This window comes from Schistocerca cancellata, chromosome 2 (genome assembly GCF_023864275.1).
Source record: "Schistocerca cancellata isolate TAMUIC-IGC-003103 chromosome 2, iqSchCanc2.1, whole genome shotgun sequence".
NCBI classification, from domain to species: Eukaryota; Metazoa; Arthropoda; class Insecta; order Orthoptera; family Acrididae; genus Schistocerca; species Schistocerca cancellata.
Window position 1 is genome coordinate 100,221,565 of NC_064627.1, and position 17,540 is coordinate 100,239,104.

Consider the following 17,540-nt stretch of genomic DNA (forward strand, 5'->3'; position numbering starts at 1 on the left):
CTGAATTGATACTCTATCCATTCTCTAATCAACTAACAAACATACATTTTTGACTGGTAATGTATTTTTGCAGAGAAAAGGAATTTGACTGAATTTTATAGGAGAGAATAAAGCTTTTTATATAGAAGCTGTTGTCAAAACTTCATCTGCTTAATGCATTAACTGTGGTAGCATGTTTTATGCACTCACACTGTCACAATTGTTAGGATGGCAGTAAAATTTAAGAAGGAAATAGGATATGGAAAATTTATATTCATTTACATGGAGAGATTGATGTAGTACAGATACTAAGTTAATGTAACATGTCTGAAATGTAATAAATATACTTGTATAGTGGACTAAACCATGAAACATAAAAATGTGTGACAAACTCCAAAGAAATTGGCAATGCTTATTAGTTTTACGGCAACAAATATATTTTTCTTCAGTAGTAGACTACCACACAACACAAAAGAACGTTTTTTATTTTGCTTTTCAGTGGCACCCTCAGAGGAATGGAAGAAGATTTTGGAAATTAATGTCATGGGGTTAAGCATATGTACAAGAGAAGCTGTACAAGGAATGCTGAAGAGGGGAGTGGATGATGGTTTTATTGTACACATTAGCAGGTAAGATCTATGCTGTATCTACACTCTTTATTGGCAACCACTACATATACAAAAATTGCATCACCTGATAGCTGCATACTGAATGCTGACAAGGTTAGAGAACATTAACACAAATTTTAACTGTCCAACTACATAGTCCTATCACTGACAACTTATTGTGTACTGTCACAGAGCTGGTCTGACTCGAGCACATTTGGGTACAATGGGGAAGAAGCAAATGGATGAGGCCCTGCTGTCAGCAGCCTGACCTGTTCATATTTGTCAGACAGGGAGCTGGCTGTGAGCAGTGGTGGTGTGCCTGCTTCACTTGACCACCACTAGTGCCTCCACAATCTGGATGCGCCTCCACAGTATAGATGTGCCTCCACAGTCTGTATACTGTATGAAACATGATAAAATGAAAATGAAATTCTGAAAGTTCTGAAAATTCTGGTGGCCCAGTTTCAGGACAATGTCTTGAGAAAGACTCAAGTGTACACATGTCACAGACAACTTCTACAAGGACAAGAAACAGTTGAGAATGCAGGCCATTAACATCATCTGAGGACCAACATAACTGAGGAGAATATTCACATTGTTAGCCAAATTATTGAACATAATCACTGAATAACAATCATCGTTCACTTTATTTACCCTACAGCACACAAATTTAAGGAATGTACTCCACAGCAAAGTGCTATGTTTTTATTTGATGACTACTTTGTGATTTTAAAGTGCATGTATATGAAGGGTTGAATGTACACAGCCAGTGGTGGGAGCTTGACTTCTGAAACCCATAGGTGTAGATTAAATTTCTCACATTTGTGGTATTTGCTAAATAATGTTACCTATGCACTATAATACTTTTACAACAACATTACTGAATCTGTAAAGAAATAGCTAACTCAAGCAAAGTATGTGTTAGCCCCATGTGTTGTGGAAGAACTTCAGGCATCACAGGAACATTTTCTATGGATGTAAAGCGCAACAAATTCAGTTTCTGATTTCAAGTGATGTTTCTCGTTATTTCAGAGTTTTCCTGGCTTAATTATGTTGAATAGTGAAAACAAGAATTTTATAGGGCATGTGTGACTTAGATACACAATTTGGAAACTTATTACTGTGAAGCATTTACTTTGGGAGTAAAGCTACCTGCACATGCTGTCAAAACAGTCCAATGCCAAATGAATATGAAAACAACTGTATATAATTCAATATTTGAGACCCAAAATTTAATCCAAATATAAGGACAGTGGGCTTACATCACAGTCTATTAATGAGACCATCTATTTTCTGTTATGTAAGTAAGACTCCATCCATGCAAGAGAGATAACTTTGATGTCATACTACTTCAGTTGTACAAGTAGAATTTTGGTATCCACATGATCAAAGGCTTTACCAATATTTCTGTATCGGGGTAAAAATGGGATAGTGCCCCCACCCCACCCCACCCCACCCCACCCCCACCCCCACCCCCGCCCCCACCCCTTCCCCCTCGAGAGTTTGAGACAGGACATCAAAACTTTGAAATAAAATTCATTTTTGAAAGTATGTTCATTTATAGCACATATCTTTCCAAAGAGTTTGATATATAAAACATATATCTTTGAAGAGTTGTGAGACTTGGTAATCAGTCTTAGAAATTCCAGTACCATGGCTCTTCTATTGTGTGTCACTGTATTTTGCTCTGTGGAATTCAAACATGTGTGTTTTGTATTGGAAGTCATCAAGCCTATATTAAGGACAGTGGAAATTAAAATATTCTGCATTGCCTATCCTGCTCATAGTTGGCCAGTTTGAAAAATAGAAACAACTCAGAATTAATACTGGGTGAGGTTATTTATGATCAGGAGAATAAGAGCTCGTGAGAAAATTTTCACTCTTTATTGCCTATCAGCTAATAAATTTCTCTTTTGTGTGACATAAAATTAAATATAGAAAACATAAAATTAGTAAAGACAAGAGACAGCCAAGACAGTACACATTTCTTCAATCCTTAGGTCCCAGCATTTTTTTTCTCTCTAATCTTGCTACAGCTTTACGTAATGTGCTTTTCTTTCTGCTAATGAATCTATTAACTCATCAAAGCACATCAAACATTTTGCTACATGAAAAATCAAAATGTCATTGTCTTATACTGAAAAAGCTGTTGATATGGATAGTACTCAAGACTGGTGTGGTTTCTTAATCTGATTACATGTATTTTATCACTGTCTGCTGTATAAAACAAAGTAGACCTTTCTAATATTGCAGCAGTTATAACACATACAAATGAGTGAGACTGTTTTGGCACAAATGATCACTTTTATCTACCTCATTTACATGAATAACATGAAAGAATATAATTTATGAATTACTAGTATCAAATGCCTATTAGGTCTACTACAAGAAAAAAGTTTTATGTTTGGAAATAGTTTCAAATTTCATTCATATGCTCCAGTTTCTCAAGCATGAGATCGAAAGGTAGTAGTAGTACAAAATTTTTATATAAATTTGGAATCATCATATTCTTTCATATAATTTGTGTGATGTCCCCATTTTTTCTCCTTCCTCATTCTAACAGACAATCAAGTCATCATTAATTCTGTAACTATTCCTGCCATTGTTAAAAGTTATTCTGTAGTTGATTTTGGTAACCCTGCCAGAATCACTGGTTTAGTTATCCCACATTTATTCTCCAGTTAGGCATTATTACAAGTTCTTACAATGCATTTTCTGCACTATTCCAAGAATAAAACTTAAGCAGCTGCTAACTGGTGACTGTACAACTGGACCTTAGTAGTGTAGTGGTTTGGCAAAAATTTTCTGTCAACAGTTCAATTTCTTGGATACACTGAGAAGACAATAAGTAATCTTTCTCACCTGTTAGTCCTTTATTTCCACTCTGGTAGTCTGAATCAACAAATTTCAATAATTATTATAATAATGCTTATCATTCATACACCCAATCAACCACATAAGCAAGCAGCAATTGGCAGTCAACCATTCAGGTTTATTCGGTTCAGCTTGTATAGGCCTGTCTCATTTTGTCTGTGGAAAAGTTTTTTTATTTCTAGATGTGATGGGAATTCCCCTGGCAGAGACATCATGTACACTATGCACACATTTAAAAATCAACTTATTATTTGTTCAGAAATCATCTTAGAATATGTTCAAAATGTTCAAAAACCAACATGAATGCATTTGCAAATCATGTGAATAATCAATAGACCGACACGTGCTGGAAACTAGGTGCTTTGCGAAACAAGGTTTTCAAGAATATGAATTTGGCACCCCCTGAAATTGCTGCGAAGGGCAGATACCCCGGTTTGCCCCCCCTCCCCCTCCCCCCCCCCCCCTCCCCCTCCCCCCCCTCCCAGATTTTGGCCTGTATAGAATACACCGACAGGATAAATTTTCTTGTTTATCTCTCTTATAACTTCATTTGTGAGATCTTGTATAGCTTTGTTCCTGGAGAAGCCAGCCTGAGAGGTAGTTAACAAGTCCTGCTCAGTTAAATAAGCTAATATTCTGTCATGGACCTCTTATCCAACACCTTTGAAAAGATTGCAAGGTGTGACATAGATTTTTGTGCTTAGAGGTGGTTTGCTAAACACCAGTTTTATAGATGGGTATTACTCTTTGGTAATGAAGTTTCAAATCTTTATTACAGGTAGCCCTTGGAATCTGGTAGAGCTCTCTCTTCTCTGACAAGATAGTTTAATTCAGGAAGTTATCCACCGCTTATCCTTGCTTCTGTTCAGTTTTGCTCTTTTTTATCTTAGGGGATACCAGGACACAAAATACTGTAGGAATGTTTCCAGAATGAGATTTTTCAGTTTCAAGTTTCACTGTAGGAATGTGTTTAAGAAAGAGTAAAATTTAATGTTGACACCAACTGGTTTATAAATTTCTCCCCAGTATTCTTCCTTCAATTTTTGTGTAAACACTGTGATCAATGCATTGTTTATTATTCTGTGATACAATATGTTCTTTGTATAGTCTGAATGTAACTTATCAGTATATTTTTTGTTAACATTTGACTATCTAGGTCAGATTGACTGTTGATTTTACAGATAAAACACTGCAGATAGTTGGCTCTAAAAACAAACTGTCAGTAAGTGTTTCATTATGTACTTCAATACTACCAGGGAATTTTACTGTGGAAATAATCCCAAACTGGGCATTAACAACTATAGGTGCCTTTGGTCAGTAACATCTGAAAGAAAATCAATGTTAAAGTCTCCACAAACAATAACTCTCCAGTTAAGTCCACTTATCCTTAATAAAACTGTTTCCAGCTGTTTTATGAAGTGTAAAATAATACCCACTTGTTCAGTAAAAACTGTTCAACACAACATTCATTAAGTTGAAGTGTTAACTCCATTTTTTGCATATGAAGCCACCATCCTTTTTCTTTTTTGTTGGAGAAATGCTGAATGAAATGTGTTTGGCTGTCAAAAGAGCAGTGCATGATCCTTCAATGACTATCATCACATGATACTGTTGAGCGGTCTGTCACAAAGCCCAAATAAACTCTGCTCAAATGTAAAGGTTAATAATGGTCCCACAGTTAGTATCATGGATGAGACAAGAACTGAAACTGAGGGTAGCAAAGCACAAGCAGAAATCCATAACTCCATTTTCAAATGTTCCTTTACAAAGGAAAACCCAGGAGAAGTACACCAGTTTAATACTCGTAGCACCAAAAGGATGAGTAAAATAAGTATTAGTGGTACTGAGAAAAATACACCAGTTTAATCCTCGTACCACCAAAAAGATGAGTGAAATAAGTATTAGTGGTACTGAGAAAAATACTGGAATAAAAAACTGAACAAATCTCCAAGGCCTGATGGAATCCCTATCAGAATCTATACTGTATTTTCAGCTTAGTTAGCCTCTATTTAATTATAATCTGCCATAGATCCCTCAAATGAAAAACTGTGCCCAGTAGTTGGTAGAAAGCACAGGTCTCACCAGATTACAAAAGGGGAAGCAGAAGTGATCAACAAAATTATCATGTAATATCCTTAACATCAGTCTTAGAATGCGTTTTCAGCTCAAACAGAATGACCTCCTCCATGTCAGCTAGCATGAATTCTGAAGACATCAATCACATGGAACCCAACTTGCACTTTTCTCAAATGACATAAAGGATTGGGGCAGTCAGGTAGGTAGAGTATTTCTCATTTTCCAAAAAGCATTTGATTCAGTGCCACAACTATATTTATTATCAAAAGTACAATCAGATAGGTTGTCAAGTGAAATCTGTGACTGGATTGAGGATTTTTTGATAGGGAGGATGCACCAAGTTATCTCAAATGGAGAATCATTGATAGAAACAGAAGCACCTTTGGGTGTGCCCCAGGGGAGTGTGTTGGAGCCCTTGTTGTTCATGTTGAATATTAATGATCTTGCAGACAATATTAATAGTAACCTTAAACTTTTCACAAATGATGCAGTTATCTGTAATGAAGTACTGTCTGAAAGATGGTGCACAAATATTCAGTCAATTAGCTAGTAAGTTTCATGTAGTGTACTGCAGTGTCTGTGTTTTATGATATAGTTCAAAACAGTGTTCCTTCAGACAAGCATGCATGTCCATAGGAACAGACACTGTGTTGACAATAAACAGTGACATTTCAGTGGAGAAATGATTCATAAATTGTGATTAGGGTTCTGCTTCAGCTGTAGAACATTTCAAAACAAATGAAAACTTGTGAGTGGTTGCCTTAATCACTTTGGCTATCCAAGCATGCTTCCAGGAGGGGCAAATAACTTCCATTTGTACTGGTGCTCACATGCCCTAGGGCTCATGCTATACTGCTGTGATTCCTTCACAGGTTGAGATACCTTTTTTTTGATCATCACATTGCCCTGCTATGGCATGAAATACTGTATTGTACTGCAATGTCTTTGTTGTACTATATAGTACGAAGCAATGTTCCTTCAGATATGCAGTCATATAGTACAACACAGTCACTACACTAAAATACAGTATTTCTCCCGTAGAAGAGCTATGTGACTATCAAAAACAGTGTCTCAGTCTGTGTGGGAATCACGGTAGTGTAGTGCAAGGCCTAGGGAATTTAGACACCTGGACAAATGGAAGTTTGGACTGCTCATGGAAGCATGCTCAGATAGCAGAAATATTTAAGGTGACTGATCATGACAAACGGGAAAGCTGAGTTCCAGTTCCGGTCCTTCACTAATTTTCATTTGTTCTGAAGTATTCTACAGCTGAAGTGGGACCTTAATCACAATTTGCAAATCATTCCTTAAGTTAGTTTCATGTTCCATGGATCATTTGCATGATAAATCATAATGATGTGAAATGAGTCATTTTAGTTATTCCTACCCACCACCTTTTGCACATTATGTTAATAAAAATTCTTCTACAGAATATAAAGAGTTGTCAAGGAGAAACTGAACAGGCAAACTCCCGAAGAGAGCTGCAAACTATCCCAGAAAAGTGTAATTACAAAGTTTCAAGAAGTGGAAGTGGCTTTAAATGATGAGTCAGGGAATATACTATGACCCCTAACATGTTGCTCCCTCAGGGATTGTAAGGACAAGATTAATTACAGCGTGCATGGAGGCATTGAAACAGTCATTCTTTCTGCACTCCATATATGAATGGATCAGGAAAAAGTTCTAATAACTGGTGCAGTGGCATCAGCCATTCACTTCACAGTGATTTGCTGATTATAGGTGCAGATATAGATCTCCATTTCTATGATATTAGCTTGTGTCCATCAAGATGAATCTGTTTAGTTTTGAGAATTTCCAAGTAATGTTCACACATGCACAACAAGTTGCTGAAATTCCATCCATCATTTCATTTTCTTGAAGATGTGTCGGAATTTCATACATTTTATTTATGTAGCCACTGATATTTTGATGGAAGACACTACATGAGTTTTCTTTAATATCCTTGGCATTGTGTAAGCTGTATTATTTTGTTGTGCTATTAGCTGTTACCTCTGTAAGTTTATTTATCTTGTCACTTTTCTTCCAAATGACTTAACCCTAAAATAAAGGCCCAAAGGACACACTGCAAATCATAAGGATAGAATAGACATCATTTTGCCATATTGGATTATTTTAGCAAGTAGCATCTAGAGGCAGCAGGGTAGATCATTAGGAAGAAGTTGTGGGTGCAGGAGGCTAGCAGAGATAAAGACCAGAATAGTGTAAATTCGCGTAGTTGTCTGTCTTCTGTTTTTGTTTTGAACGGCCAGTGTCGGTTGGTCACAGTCAGTGTGCTCCCTGCCGCCGTTGGATAAGCAGCTGCAGCAGCAAGTCGTATACTCCTAGCTCACTCATTTGTTACATAGTTTAATTCTTAATTTCTTTGCGTGTTTTTGGTACTTGCATTGTTTAATTCATAAATTTCGGGCGTATTATAGTATTTGAGAGTTGTAGCATCGCATTTTAGTACCTGAATAGTGTAAATTCGCGTAGTCGTCTGTCTTCTGTTTTTGTTTTGAACGGCCAGTGTCGGTTGGTCACAGTCAGTGTGCTCCCTGCCGCCGTTGGATAAGCAGCTGCAGCAGCAAGTCGTATACTCCTAGCTCACTCATTTGTTACATAGTTTAATTCTTAATTTCTTTGCGTGTTTTTGGTACTTGCATTGTTTAATTCATAAATTTCGGGCGTATTATAGTATTTGAGAGTTGTAGCATCGCGTTTTAGTACCTGAATAGTGTAAATTCGCGTAGTCTCCTTCCGCCGCCGAGCAGTGTGTCAGCAGTGCACAAGTGGTAGCATTACTGCATTTACTAGGCAATCTTGTATTTTAATAACCATTTAAATTTTGTGTCGATTTGTTTGCGCTCTCTGTAGATTAGTTCAGACGTTCTTTGCACAACAGTTTTTAGCATGGATAGGGACTGCAACTGCTGTGTTCGGATGCAGGCTGAGTTGGCATCCCTTCGCTCCCATCTTCAGGCAGTGTTGGCTTCGGTCACACAGCTTGAGGCTGTTGCCAATGGCCATCACTGTGGGGGTCCGGATGGGGGTTTGTCGGGGACGGCCAGCTCGTCCCACGCATCCCCCGATCGGACTACGACTGTGGTTGCCCGGGGTACTGCCCGCATTGAGGCTGATCCCTCACCTGTGGTAGAGTGGGAGGTCGTCTCAAGGTGTGGCAAGGGGTGAAAGACATTCCGGAGGGCTGAGCGGAAGGCCTCTCCAGTTTGTCTGACGAACCGGTGTCAGGCTCTGTCTCAGGCTGATACTGATCTTCGGCCTGACATAGCTGCTTGTCCTGTTCCAGAGGTTGCCCCTCAGTCTGCAAGATCCGGGCGGTCGCAGAGGGTGGGCTTACTGGTAGTTGGGAGCTCCAACGCCAGGCGCGTAATGGGGCCCCTTAGGGATATGGCAGCAAGGGAGGGGAAGAAAACCAAAGTGCACTCCGTGTGCATACCGGGGGGAGTCATTCCAGATGTGGAAAGGGTCCTTCCGGATGCCATGAAGGGTACAGGGTGCACCCATCTGCAGGTGGTCGCTCATGTCGGCACCAATGATGTGTGTCGCTATGGATCGGAGGAAATCCTCTGTGGCTTCCAGCGGCTATCTGATTTGGTGAAGACTGCCAGTCTCGCTAGCGGGATGAAAGCGGAGCTCACCATCTGCAGCATCGTCGACAGGACTGACTGCGGACCTTTGGTACAGAGCCGAGTGGAGGGTCTGAATCAGAGGCTGAGACGGTTCTGCGACCATGTGGGCTGCAGATTCCTCGACTTGCGCCATAGGGTGGTGGGGTTTTGGGTTCCGCTGGATAGGTCAGGAGTCCACTACACGCAACAAGCGGCTACACGGGTAGCAGGTGTTGTGTGGCGTGGGCTGGGCGGTTTTTTAGGTTAGATGGCCTCGGGCAAGTACAGAAAGGGCAACAGCCTCAACGGGTGCAGGGCAAAGCCAAGACATGCAGGGACCAAGCAGCAATCGGTATTGTAATTGTAAACTGTCGAAGCTGCGTTGGTAAAGTACCGGAACTTCAAGCGCTGATAGAAAGCACCGAAGCTGAAATCGTTATAGGTACAGAAAGCTGGCTGAAGCCAGAGATAAATTCTGCCGAAATTTTTACAAATGTACAGACGGTGTTTAGAAAGGATAGATTGCATGCAACCGGTGGTGGAGTGTTCGTTGCTGTTAGTAGTAGTTTATCCTGTAGTGAAGTAGAAGTGGATAGTTCCTGTGAATTATTATGGGTGGAGGTTACACTCAACAACCGAGCTAGGTTAATAATTGGCTCCTTTTACCGACCTCCCGACTCAGCAGCATTAGTGGCAGAACAGCTGAGAGAAAATTTGGAAAACATTTCACATAAATTTTCTCAGCATGTTATAGTCTTAGGTGGAGATTTCAAATTACCAGATATAGACTGGGACACTCAAATGTTTAGGACGGGTGGTAGGGACAGAGCATCGAGTGACATTATACTGAGTGCACTATCCGAAAATTACCTCGAGCAATTAAACAGAGAACCGACTCGTGGAGATAACATCTTGGACCTACTGATAACAAACAGACCCGAACTTTTCGACTCTGTAAGCGCAGAACAGGGAATCAGTGATCATAAGGCCGTTGCAGCATCCCTGAATATGGAAGTTAATAGGAATATAAAAAAAGGGAGGAAGGTTTATCTGTTTAGCAAGAGTAATAGAAGGCAGATTTCAGGCTACCTAACAGATCAAAATGAAAATTTCTGTTCCGACACTGACAATGTTGAGTGTTTATGGAAAAAGTTCAAGGCAATCGTAAAATGCGTTTTAGACAGGTACGTGCCGAGTAAAACTGTGAGGGATGGGAAAAACCCACCGTGGTACAACAACAAAGTTAGGAAATTACTGCGAAAGCAAAGAGAGCTTCACTCCAAATTTAAACGCAGCCAAAACCTCTCAGACAAACAGAAGCTATACGATGTCAAAGTTAGCGTAAGGAGGGCTATGCGTGAAGCGTTCAGTGAATTCGAAAGTAAAATACTAGGTACCGACTTGACAGAAAATCCTAGGAAGTTCTGGTCTTACGTTAAATCAGTAAGTGGCTCGAAACACCATGTCCAGACACTCCGGGATGATGATGGCATTGAAACAGAGGATGACAAGCGTAAAGCTGAAATACTAAACACCTTTTTCCAAAGCTGTTTCACAGAGGAAGACCGCACTGCAGTTCCTTCTCGAAATCCTCGCACAAACGAAAAAATGGCTGACATCAAAATAAGTGTCCAAGGAATAGAAAAGCAACTGGAATCACTCAACAGAGGAAAGTCCACTGGACCTGACGGGATACCAATTCGATTCTACACAGAGTACGCGAAAGAACTTGCCCCCCTTCTAACAGCCGTGTACTGCAAGTCTCTAGAGGAACGGAAGGTTCCAAATGATTGGAAAAGAGCACAGGTAGTCCCAGTCTTCAAGAAGGGTCGTCGAGCAGATGCGCAAAACTATAGACCTATATCTCTGACGTCGATCTGTTGTAGAATTTTAGAACATGTTTTTTGCTCGAGTATCATGTCGTTTTTGGAAACTCAGAATCTACTATGTAGGAATCAACATGGATTCCGGAAACAGCGATCGTGTGAGACCCAACTCGCTCTATTTGTTCATGAGACCCATAAAATATTAGATATAGGCTCCCAGGTAGATGCTATTTTTCTTGACTTCCGGAAGGTGTTCGATACAGTTCCGCACTGTCGCCTGATAAACAAAGAAAGAGCCTACGGAATATCAGACCAGCTGTGTGGCTGGATTGAAGAGTTTTTAGCAAACAGAACACAGCATATTGTTATCAACGGAGAGACGCCTACAGACGTTAAAGTAACCTCTGGCGTGCCACAGGGGAGTGTTATGGGACCATTGCTTTTCACAATATATATAAATGACCTAGTAGATAGTGTCGGAAGTTCCATGCGGCTTTTCGCGGATGATGCTGTAGTATACAGAGAAGTTGCAGCATTAGAAAATTGTAGCGAAATGCAGGAAGATCTGCAGCGGATAGGCACTTGGTGCAGGGAGTGGCAACTGACCCTTAACATAGACAAATGTAATGTATTGAGAATACATAGAAAGAAGGATCCTTTATTGTATGATTATATGATAGCGGAACAAACACTGGTAGCAGTTACTTCTCTAAAATATCTGGGAGTATGCGTGCGGAACGATTTGAAGTGGAATGATCATATAAAATTAATTGTTGGTAAGGCGGGTACCAGGTTGAGATTCATTGGGAGAGTCCTTAGAAAATGTAGTCCATCAACAAAGGAGGTGGCTTACAAAACACTCGTTCGACCTATACTTGAGTATTGCTCATCAGTGTGGGATCCGCACCAGATCGGGTTGACGGAGGAGATAGAGAAGATCCAAAGAAGAGCGGCGCGTTTCGTCACAGGGTTATTTGGAAACCGTGATAGCGTTACGGAGATGTTTAACAAACTCAAGTGGCAGACTCTGCAAGAGAGGCGCTCTGCATTGCGGTGTAGCTTGCTCGCCAGGTTTCGAGAGGGTGCGTTTCTGGATGAGGTGTCGAATATATTGCTTCCCCCTACTTATACCTCCCGAGGAGATCACGAATGTAAAATTAGAGAGATTAGAGCGCGCACAGAGGCTTTCAGACAGTTGTTCTTCCCGCGAACCATACGCGACTGGGACAGGAAAGGGAGGTAATGACAGTGGCACGTAAAGTGCCCTCCGCCACACACCGTTGGGTGGCTCGCGGAGTATAAATGTAGATGTAGATGTAGATGTAGATGTAGACTGATGGAACAAAGGATGTGTTGCAAGAATAACTCTCTTCTAGGTAGTTCAGAAAAGGTGAAGCAGCTGTTGAAATTGAGTTTGAGGGGCTCTGCAGCATGTTCCACCATTAGGTGGTCAATTCTACTCTTGGCCACAGGTTGGCAGTGGCCACTAATTTTGGTGGACAGGTGGCTAGTGATCACACTCAAATAAAATTCTGTGCAGCGGTGGTATATGGAGTGCTTTTACAGGTGGACCTGCCTGTGATGGTTTGAGATAAACCTGTGATGAGACCAAAGAAGGATGTGCTGGGTGAACTGGACACCTGAGTTTTCCACAGGATTATGATCACTGTGGCAAGTGTTTTGTAGTGGAATAGCAGTCAACCAGAATGTCGTGTAGGTTGGGTGGGCAGTCAAATACCACTTTAAGAGGGAGTGAGAAATATTGTGGGTTGGATGTGCCTCATTTCTATGCATGACAATCGATAGTCAAAGCCCTGGCAAAGAACGTGGTTCGATTGCTCCAGTCATGGATGATATTGGGTGATGAGGGTGTGTCCAGTTTGTTGTTGGTGTCGGTATTTTAGGGATGTGTGAGGATATGATGTGGGAAATCTATTTGTGGACTATATTTAAAGAATAGTGCCTGTCTGTGATGGCGTTCTCATCTGCTGACACTCTGTACATTGGTGGCGAGTCTGTATAGCAGACATTTTCTTGTGGTGGAAGGAATGGCAGCTGCTGAAATGCAGGTACTGTTGATGACTAGTGGGCTTGGCATGGCCAAGGATGGGGATGGAGCGATCAGAGAGGTGGACATCAATGGCCAGGAAGTTGACATGTTGAGCTGAGGAGGACCAGGCAGACCAAATGGGCGAGATGGTTTTGAGGCTGTGGAGGAATGAGACTAGGATGTTTAGCCCTGGGCCTGGATCATGAAGATACCACCAGTGAACATAAACTAGATAAGGTGTCTGTGGTTTTGGAAGGTAAGAAAGGTTTCCTCCAGATGGCCTATAAATAGATTGGCTCAGGAGGATACCATGAAGAGGTCCATGCTGTGCTGCAGGCTTGTCTACATATCATAGTCTCAAAGGAGAAGCAGTATTGTGTGAGGATGTAATTTGTTAGATGTATAAGGAATGCCATGACCATCTGCATGACACTCTTCTAGGCCACTCTGCTTAAGAGACATTTAGAGGGAACCTTCCTAGCCTCCCAAAATCTCAAGCACCTTGTCTGGTCCAGGTTCATTGATGATACAAGGAGATGAAAAAAAAAAACCTCATTTCTACTACTAGGCATGTGCAGCGCAACTCATAGCCTGCCTGTGTTGTGAATCTGGCTTGTTCTGTTCATTTGCAGTGACTGTTTTTGCTGGCACTGTTTTGTTCTTGTTTCGTTTTATATGATGGCAGGTTTAAGTGAACAACATGCAGCTGTGAAATTTTGTTTTATGCTCAGTAAAAATGTTGCTGAAACTGTTTTAATGTTGAAAACAGCTTACCAAGATAACACTATGGGAAAAACCCAAGTGTATCAGTGGTTTGCTTGATTTAAAAATCGTGACACGTTGATTGATAACAAATCTCTTTCTGGACGTCCATTAACTATCCAAATCAACAAAAATATTGAAAAAATTCAACAGCTTGTGCGCATAGACCATTGACAGACAATTGATCAATTGTCAGAGACTAGTGAGTTATCTTGGAGCTTGGTTCAGTGAATTTTAATGGAAGATGAAAAGGGTTGCTGCCAAGTTTGTTCCTCAGATTGTGACTGACAATCAAAAGTAACATATTATGCTTTGAAACAACAGCTTGAAACAGATCCAGATTTTCTGTCAAAGGTCATTACTGATGAAGAGTAATGGTACTGCGGTTATGACCCAGAAACAAATCAACAGTCAAGCCATTGGAGGATGTCATCATCAAACACCCCAAAAATGTTATCAAGTGACATCAGACATTAAAACAATGCTGATTTGCCTTTTTGATGCCAGGGGCATATTTCATTTAGAGTGTGTTCGTCAGGTCAGACTGTCTATCAAATCCTTGGAAGTTTTAAGAAGATTGCACAAGAGTGTTTGTCAAAAAAGGCCTGATTTGTGGCATACGGGGACTAGTTCTGCCGCCACGACAATGCACCTGCACACACAGCCATCTCTGCTAGACAGTTTTTGGCCAAAAATGGCATTGTTCTGCTCCCCACTCACCTCACTTGCCTGACCTGGCTCCGTGTGACTTTTTCTATTTCCACACATTAAAAGGGGCAGGAAAGAACACTGATTTGACAACACTGAAGAACTCAAGAAAGAAATGTGGGATGAGCTGTCAGCCATTTCTAAAGATGACTGTAAAAACTGTTTCAAACAGTGAAAGCACTGGTGGGACAAATGTATTAGTTGTAATGGAGAGTATTTTGAAGAGGTAAGATTGTTTTGTCAACAATTTGAAAATAAAAAGCTTTTAAAAAATAATTTCAGCTTTTTTTGGGGTACCCCCTTGTATCTTCATGATATGGACCCATGGCCTAGATATTCTACCTGTATATCTTTTTTTTACTTTCTCTGTGTAGAGCTTCTGATAAATGCCAAAGTATTGTCTATTGTTGTTGTATGTAGTAACTGTACAAGTAAATCTAATGAATCAGTATTTGGTTCTTTATTAGTGGGGACAAAATTTACTGTCCTGTGAGAAAGTAAGCATTGAATAACGTTATTAGGTTTGTGGTGTCTGTTCTTCTGGACATTTCCAAAAGGAGAGAGACCATTAAACTGTGTTTGCCTGGAATGTTTTATTTAGACACCTATTGATATCTGTACTTTATCCCTGATACCTTCTGAATCACAGCATTATCAGAAGCTGTCTCTAAATATAGAAATTATATGTACATGGGTTTGGCTTTCTTGAATCTATCTTATAAGATAAGTCATAGTGTGACTATTGTCTTGTCTGTTCCTACATTTCTCTTGAACCCAGATTGATCTTCTCTTAGGTCAGCTTCTATGCCTTTTCAACCTTCTGTAAATAATTTGACAGAAAATTGCACAACTTTTAACTAGTTCATATTTCTAATTCATTTTAAAGACCAATTGAACAAGTAATAAAAGAAGTCTACGTGGAAAAGACTCCCTATTCAGTCAATGAACATATCTCAACTGTAAAGTTTTGGAAGAAGGCGTACATTATAATAAAAGGGAAAGGAAGTCATTGTTTAATGTTCTGTCAATGATGAGGTAATTAGAAAAGAAAAATTACATTGGGTCATGGAACTAAATTGGCTATGTCCTTTTAAAACAAATTATCCTGACAGTTGCCGTAAGCAGTTTGCAAAAAAACACACAAAACCTAAATTTGGATTGCTGGACATGGATTTGAACCACCATGTAAGTCCAGTGTCTTAACCACTATGTCACCTCTCTCAGTTTCATTGCAATAAATTTGAAATATGCACAAAGATTGTACATTAGATTTTAAAGTGTGTGCTAGTGCATGGTGTTATATTAAAAAATGTTAAATTGTGTAAAATCTGATTGTAATTAAATATATCTACATAAAGTTCTTGCATTACTACCCCATTTGGAGTACATAGTAAAACTGAATAATTTTAGAATAGTTAACATGGCAAGGAGAGTTTTGGAACACAAAAGCTGAATCACGTCATTGCACATGAGTGATGAAAGTAGCAATGTTAATAAATAAAACTGAGATACTTAGCATTGGTAACAAGACAGACTGGTTCAGAAATTTAGAAGAGATAACAAGAGACTGGTTTGTACTTTACTATGTAAGGTGAAAAATCATACAGCAGCTTCCACCAAGGCAGTCCAAAAAGAAAAAGAGGCAAAATCCTTGTGGCCTCTGCCACTTATGTTTTTATAATCTTAAACAATAACTACTTTTTATTCTATATTGCTGTATCAGTCACAGTTGATTTAATTACTCACAGATACTTTGCTTGACAAAAACAGTGAAGCACTCAGAAGATAAGGAGTAAACAAAATGAAACTTCTCAGGTTGAGAGGATATGTGAAATTGCTGCATTGATTATAAAATCAGATCAAAGTGAACTTGGGAGTTCAAGCTCACTTTTCAATAAGACTTTCACCTTCTTGGGCCTGGATGATATATTGAATCAGTTGGGAAGAGTGTCATAAAGGAGTTGTATCCTCTTGTGAGGTAAGCTGGCTTGCAACTGCAGCAATAGTTCCTTGGTATCCTGGATATTGGCATTGGGATGGAATTGATATCCAAGCTGGCCCCACACATGTTCTATCAGGGACAGATCTGGGGATCTTCCTGGCTGTGAGAGCACCTCAACATCAAGCAGACAGTTCATAGAGGCACATGTCATGTGTAAATGAGCATTGCCCTGTTGAAAAATGGCACCATGGTACTATCACATGAGAAGTAACACATGAGGATACAGGATGTCCATGTTATACTGTTGACTACCAAAGTTCCAGCAATGATTACTAGCAGTGACTGCAAGTCATACTCAGTTGCTTCCCAACCCATGAATTCAGGAGTAACACCACTGTGAGTCTCCAAATTATTGGAGCAATGGGACCTCTCACCAGGTCATCACCAAGCTTACTGACGATGGTCTGCTGGGTTAGTGCAGAAGCATGATTCATTGTTGAACAAAATGCAATGCCATTCATCATAAGTCCATGCTTCCCAGTCATAGCACCTTTCAAAATCTGTCAAATGCCAATAATGTTATCTCACACAAGTATATGAATCTCCATGTGATCATCAACACCTGACACTGTTCAGGTCCCTTATATGCCCTACCAGGCTGGGTAACAACACTAAACACTAACAACACTAAGCACTTGGAGGCCTTTCTACCTGTCATGGAGTTACAACTCTAACATTTTTTGACCATTTCATTTTATTACTGTAAATACATCGTTTGCTCTTCTGTAAATTTTATTACAGTCGATGCAATAACTTTTATACTTTTCGAAGGCTTCACAAATCATAAAAATGTTATAATTTCTATGTTGTAACAATGAAGTGCCACAACCTTGCTTATTAATGCTTCTTTACATGTTATTAATTTTGGAGATTAAGAAATTTAATTATAAATGGTTCAAAATCCTTTAATTAGCAACAAAAATGTCAACTATTTACTGAAAACCATATGGCAATCCACAATGGCAAAATACAGAAAAAAACTGGGTTGTCCACTAATTATTTGTATTCAATACTACATTACAACAT

At 39.8% G+C, this 17,540-nt stretch overlaps 1 protein-coding gene across 1 annotated transcript in view; it reads left to right on the forward strand.

Moving 5' to 3' along the window:
* LOC126161362 (farnesol dehydrogenase-like) overlaps positions 1–17,540 on the forward strand; it is a 129,246-nt gene that overhangs the window by 84,990 nt on the left and 26,716 nt on the right. The window contains exon 3 of the mRNA XM_049917131.1: positions 479–608. Coding sequence (XP_049773088.1) covers positions 479–608 — 130 coding nt within the window. The remainder of the gene's footprint in view (positions 1–478; positions 609–17,540) is intronic.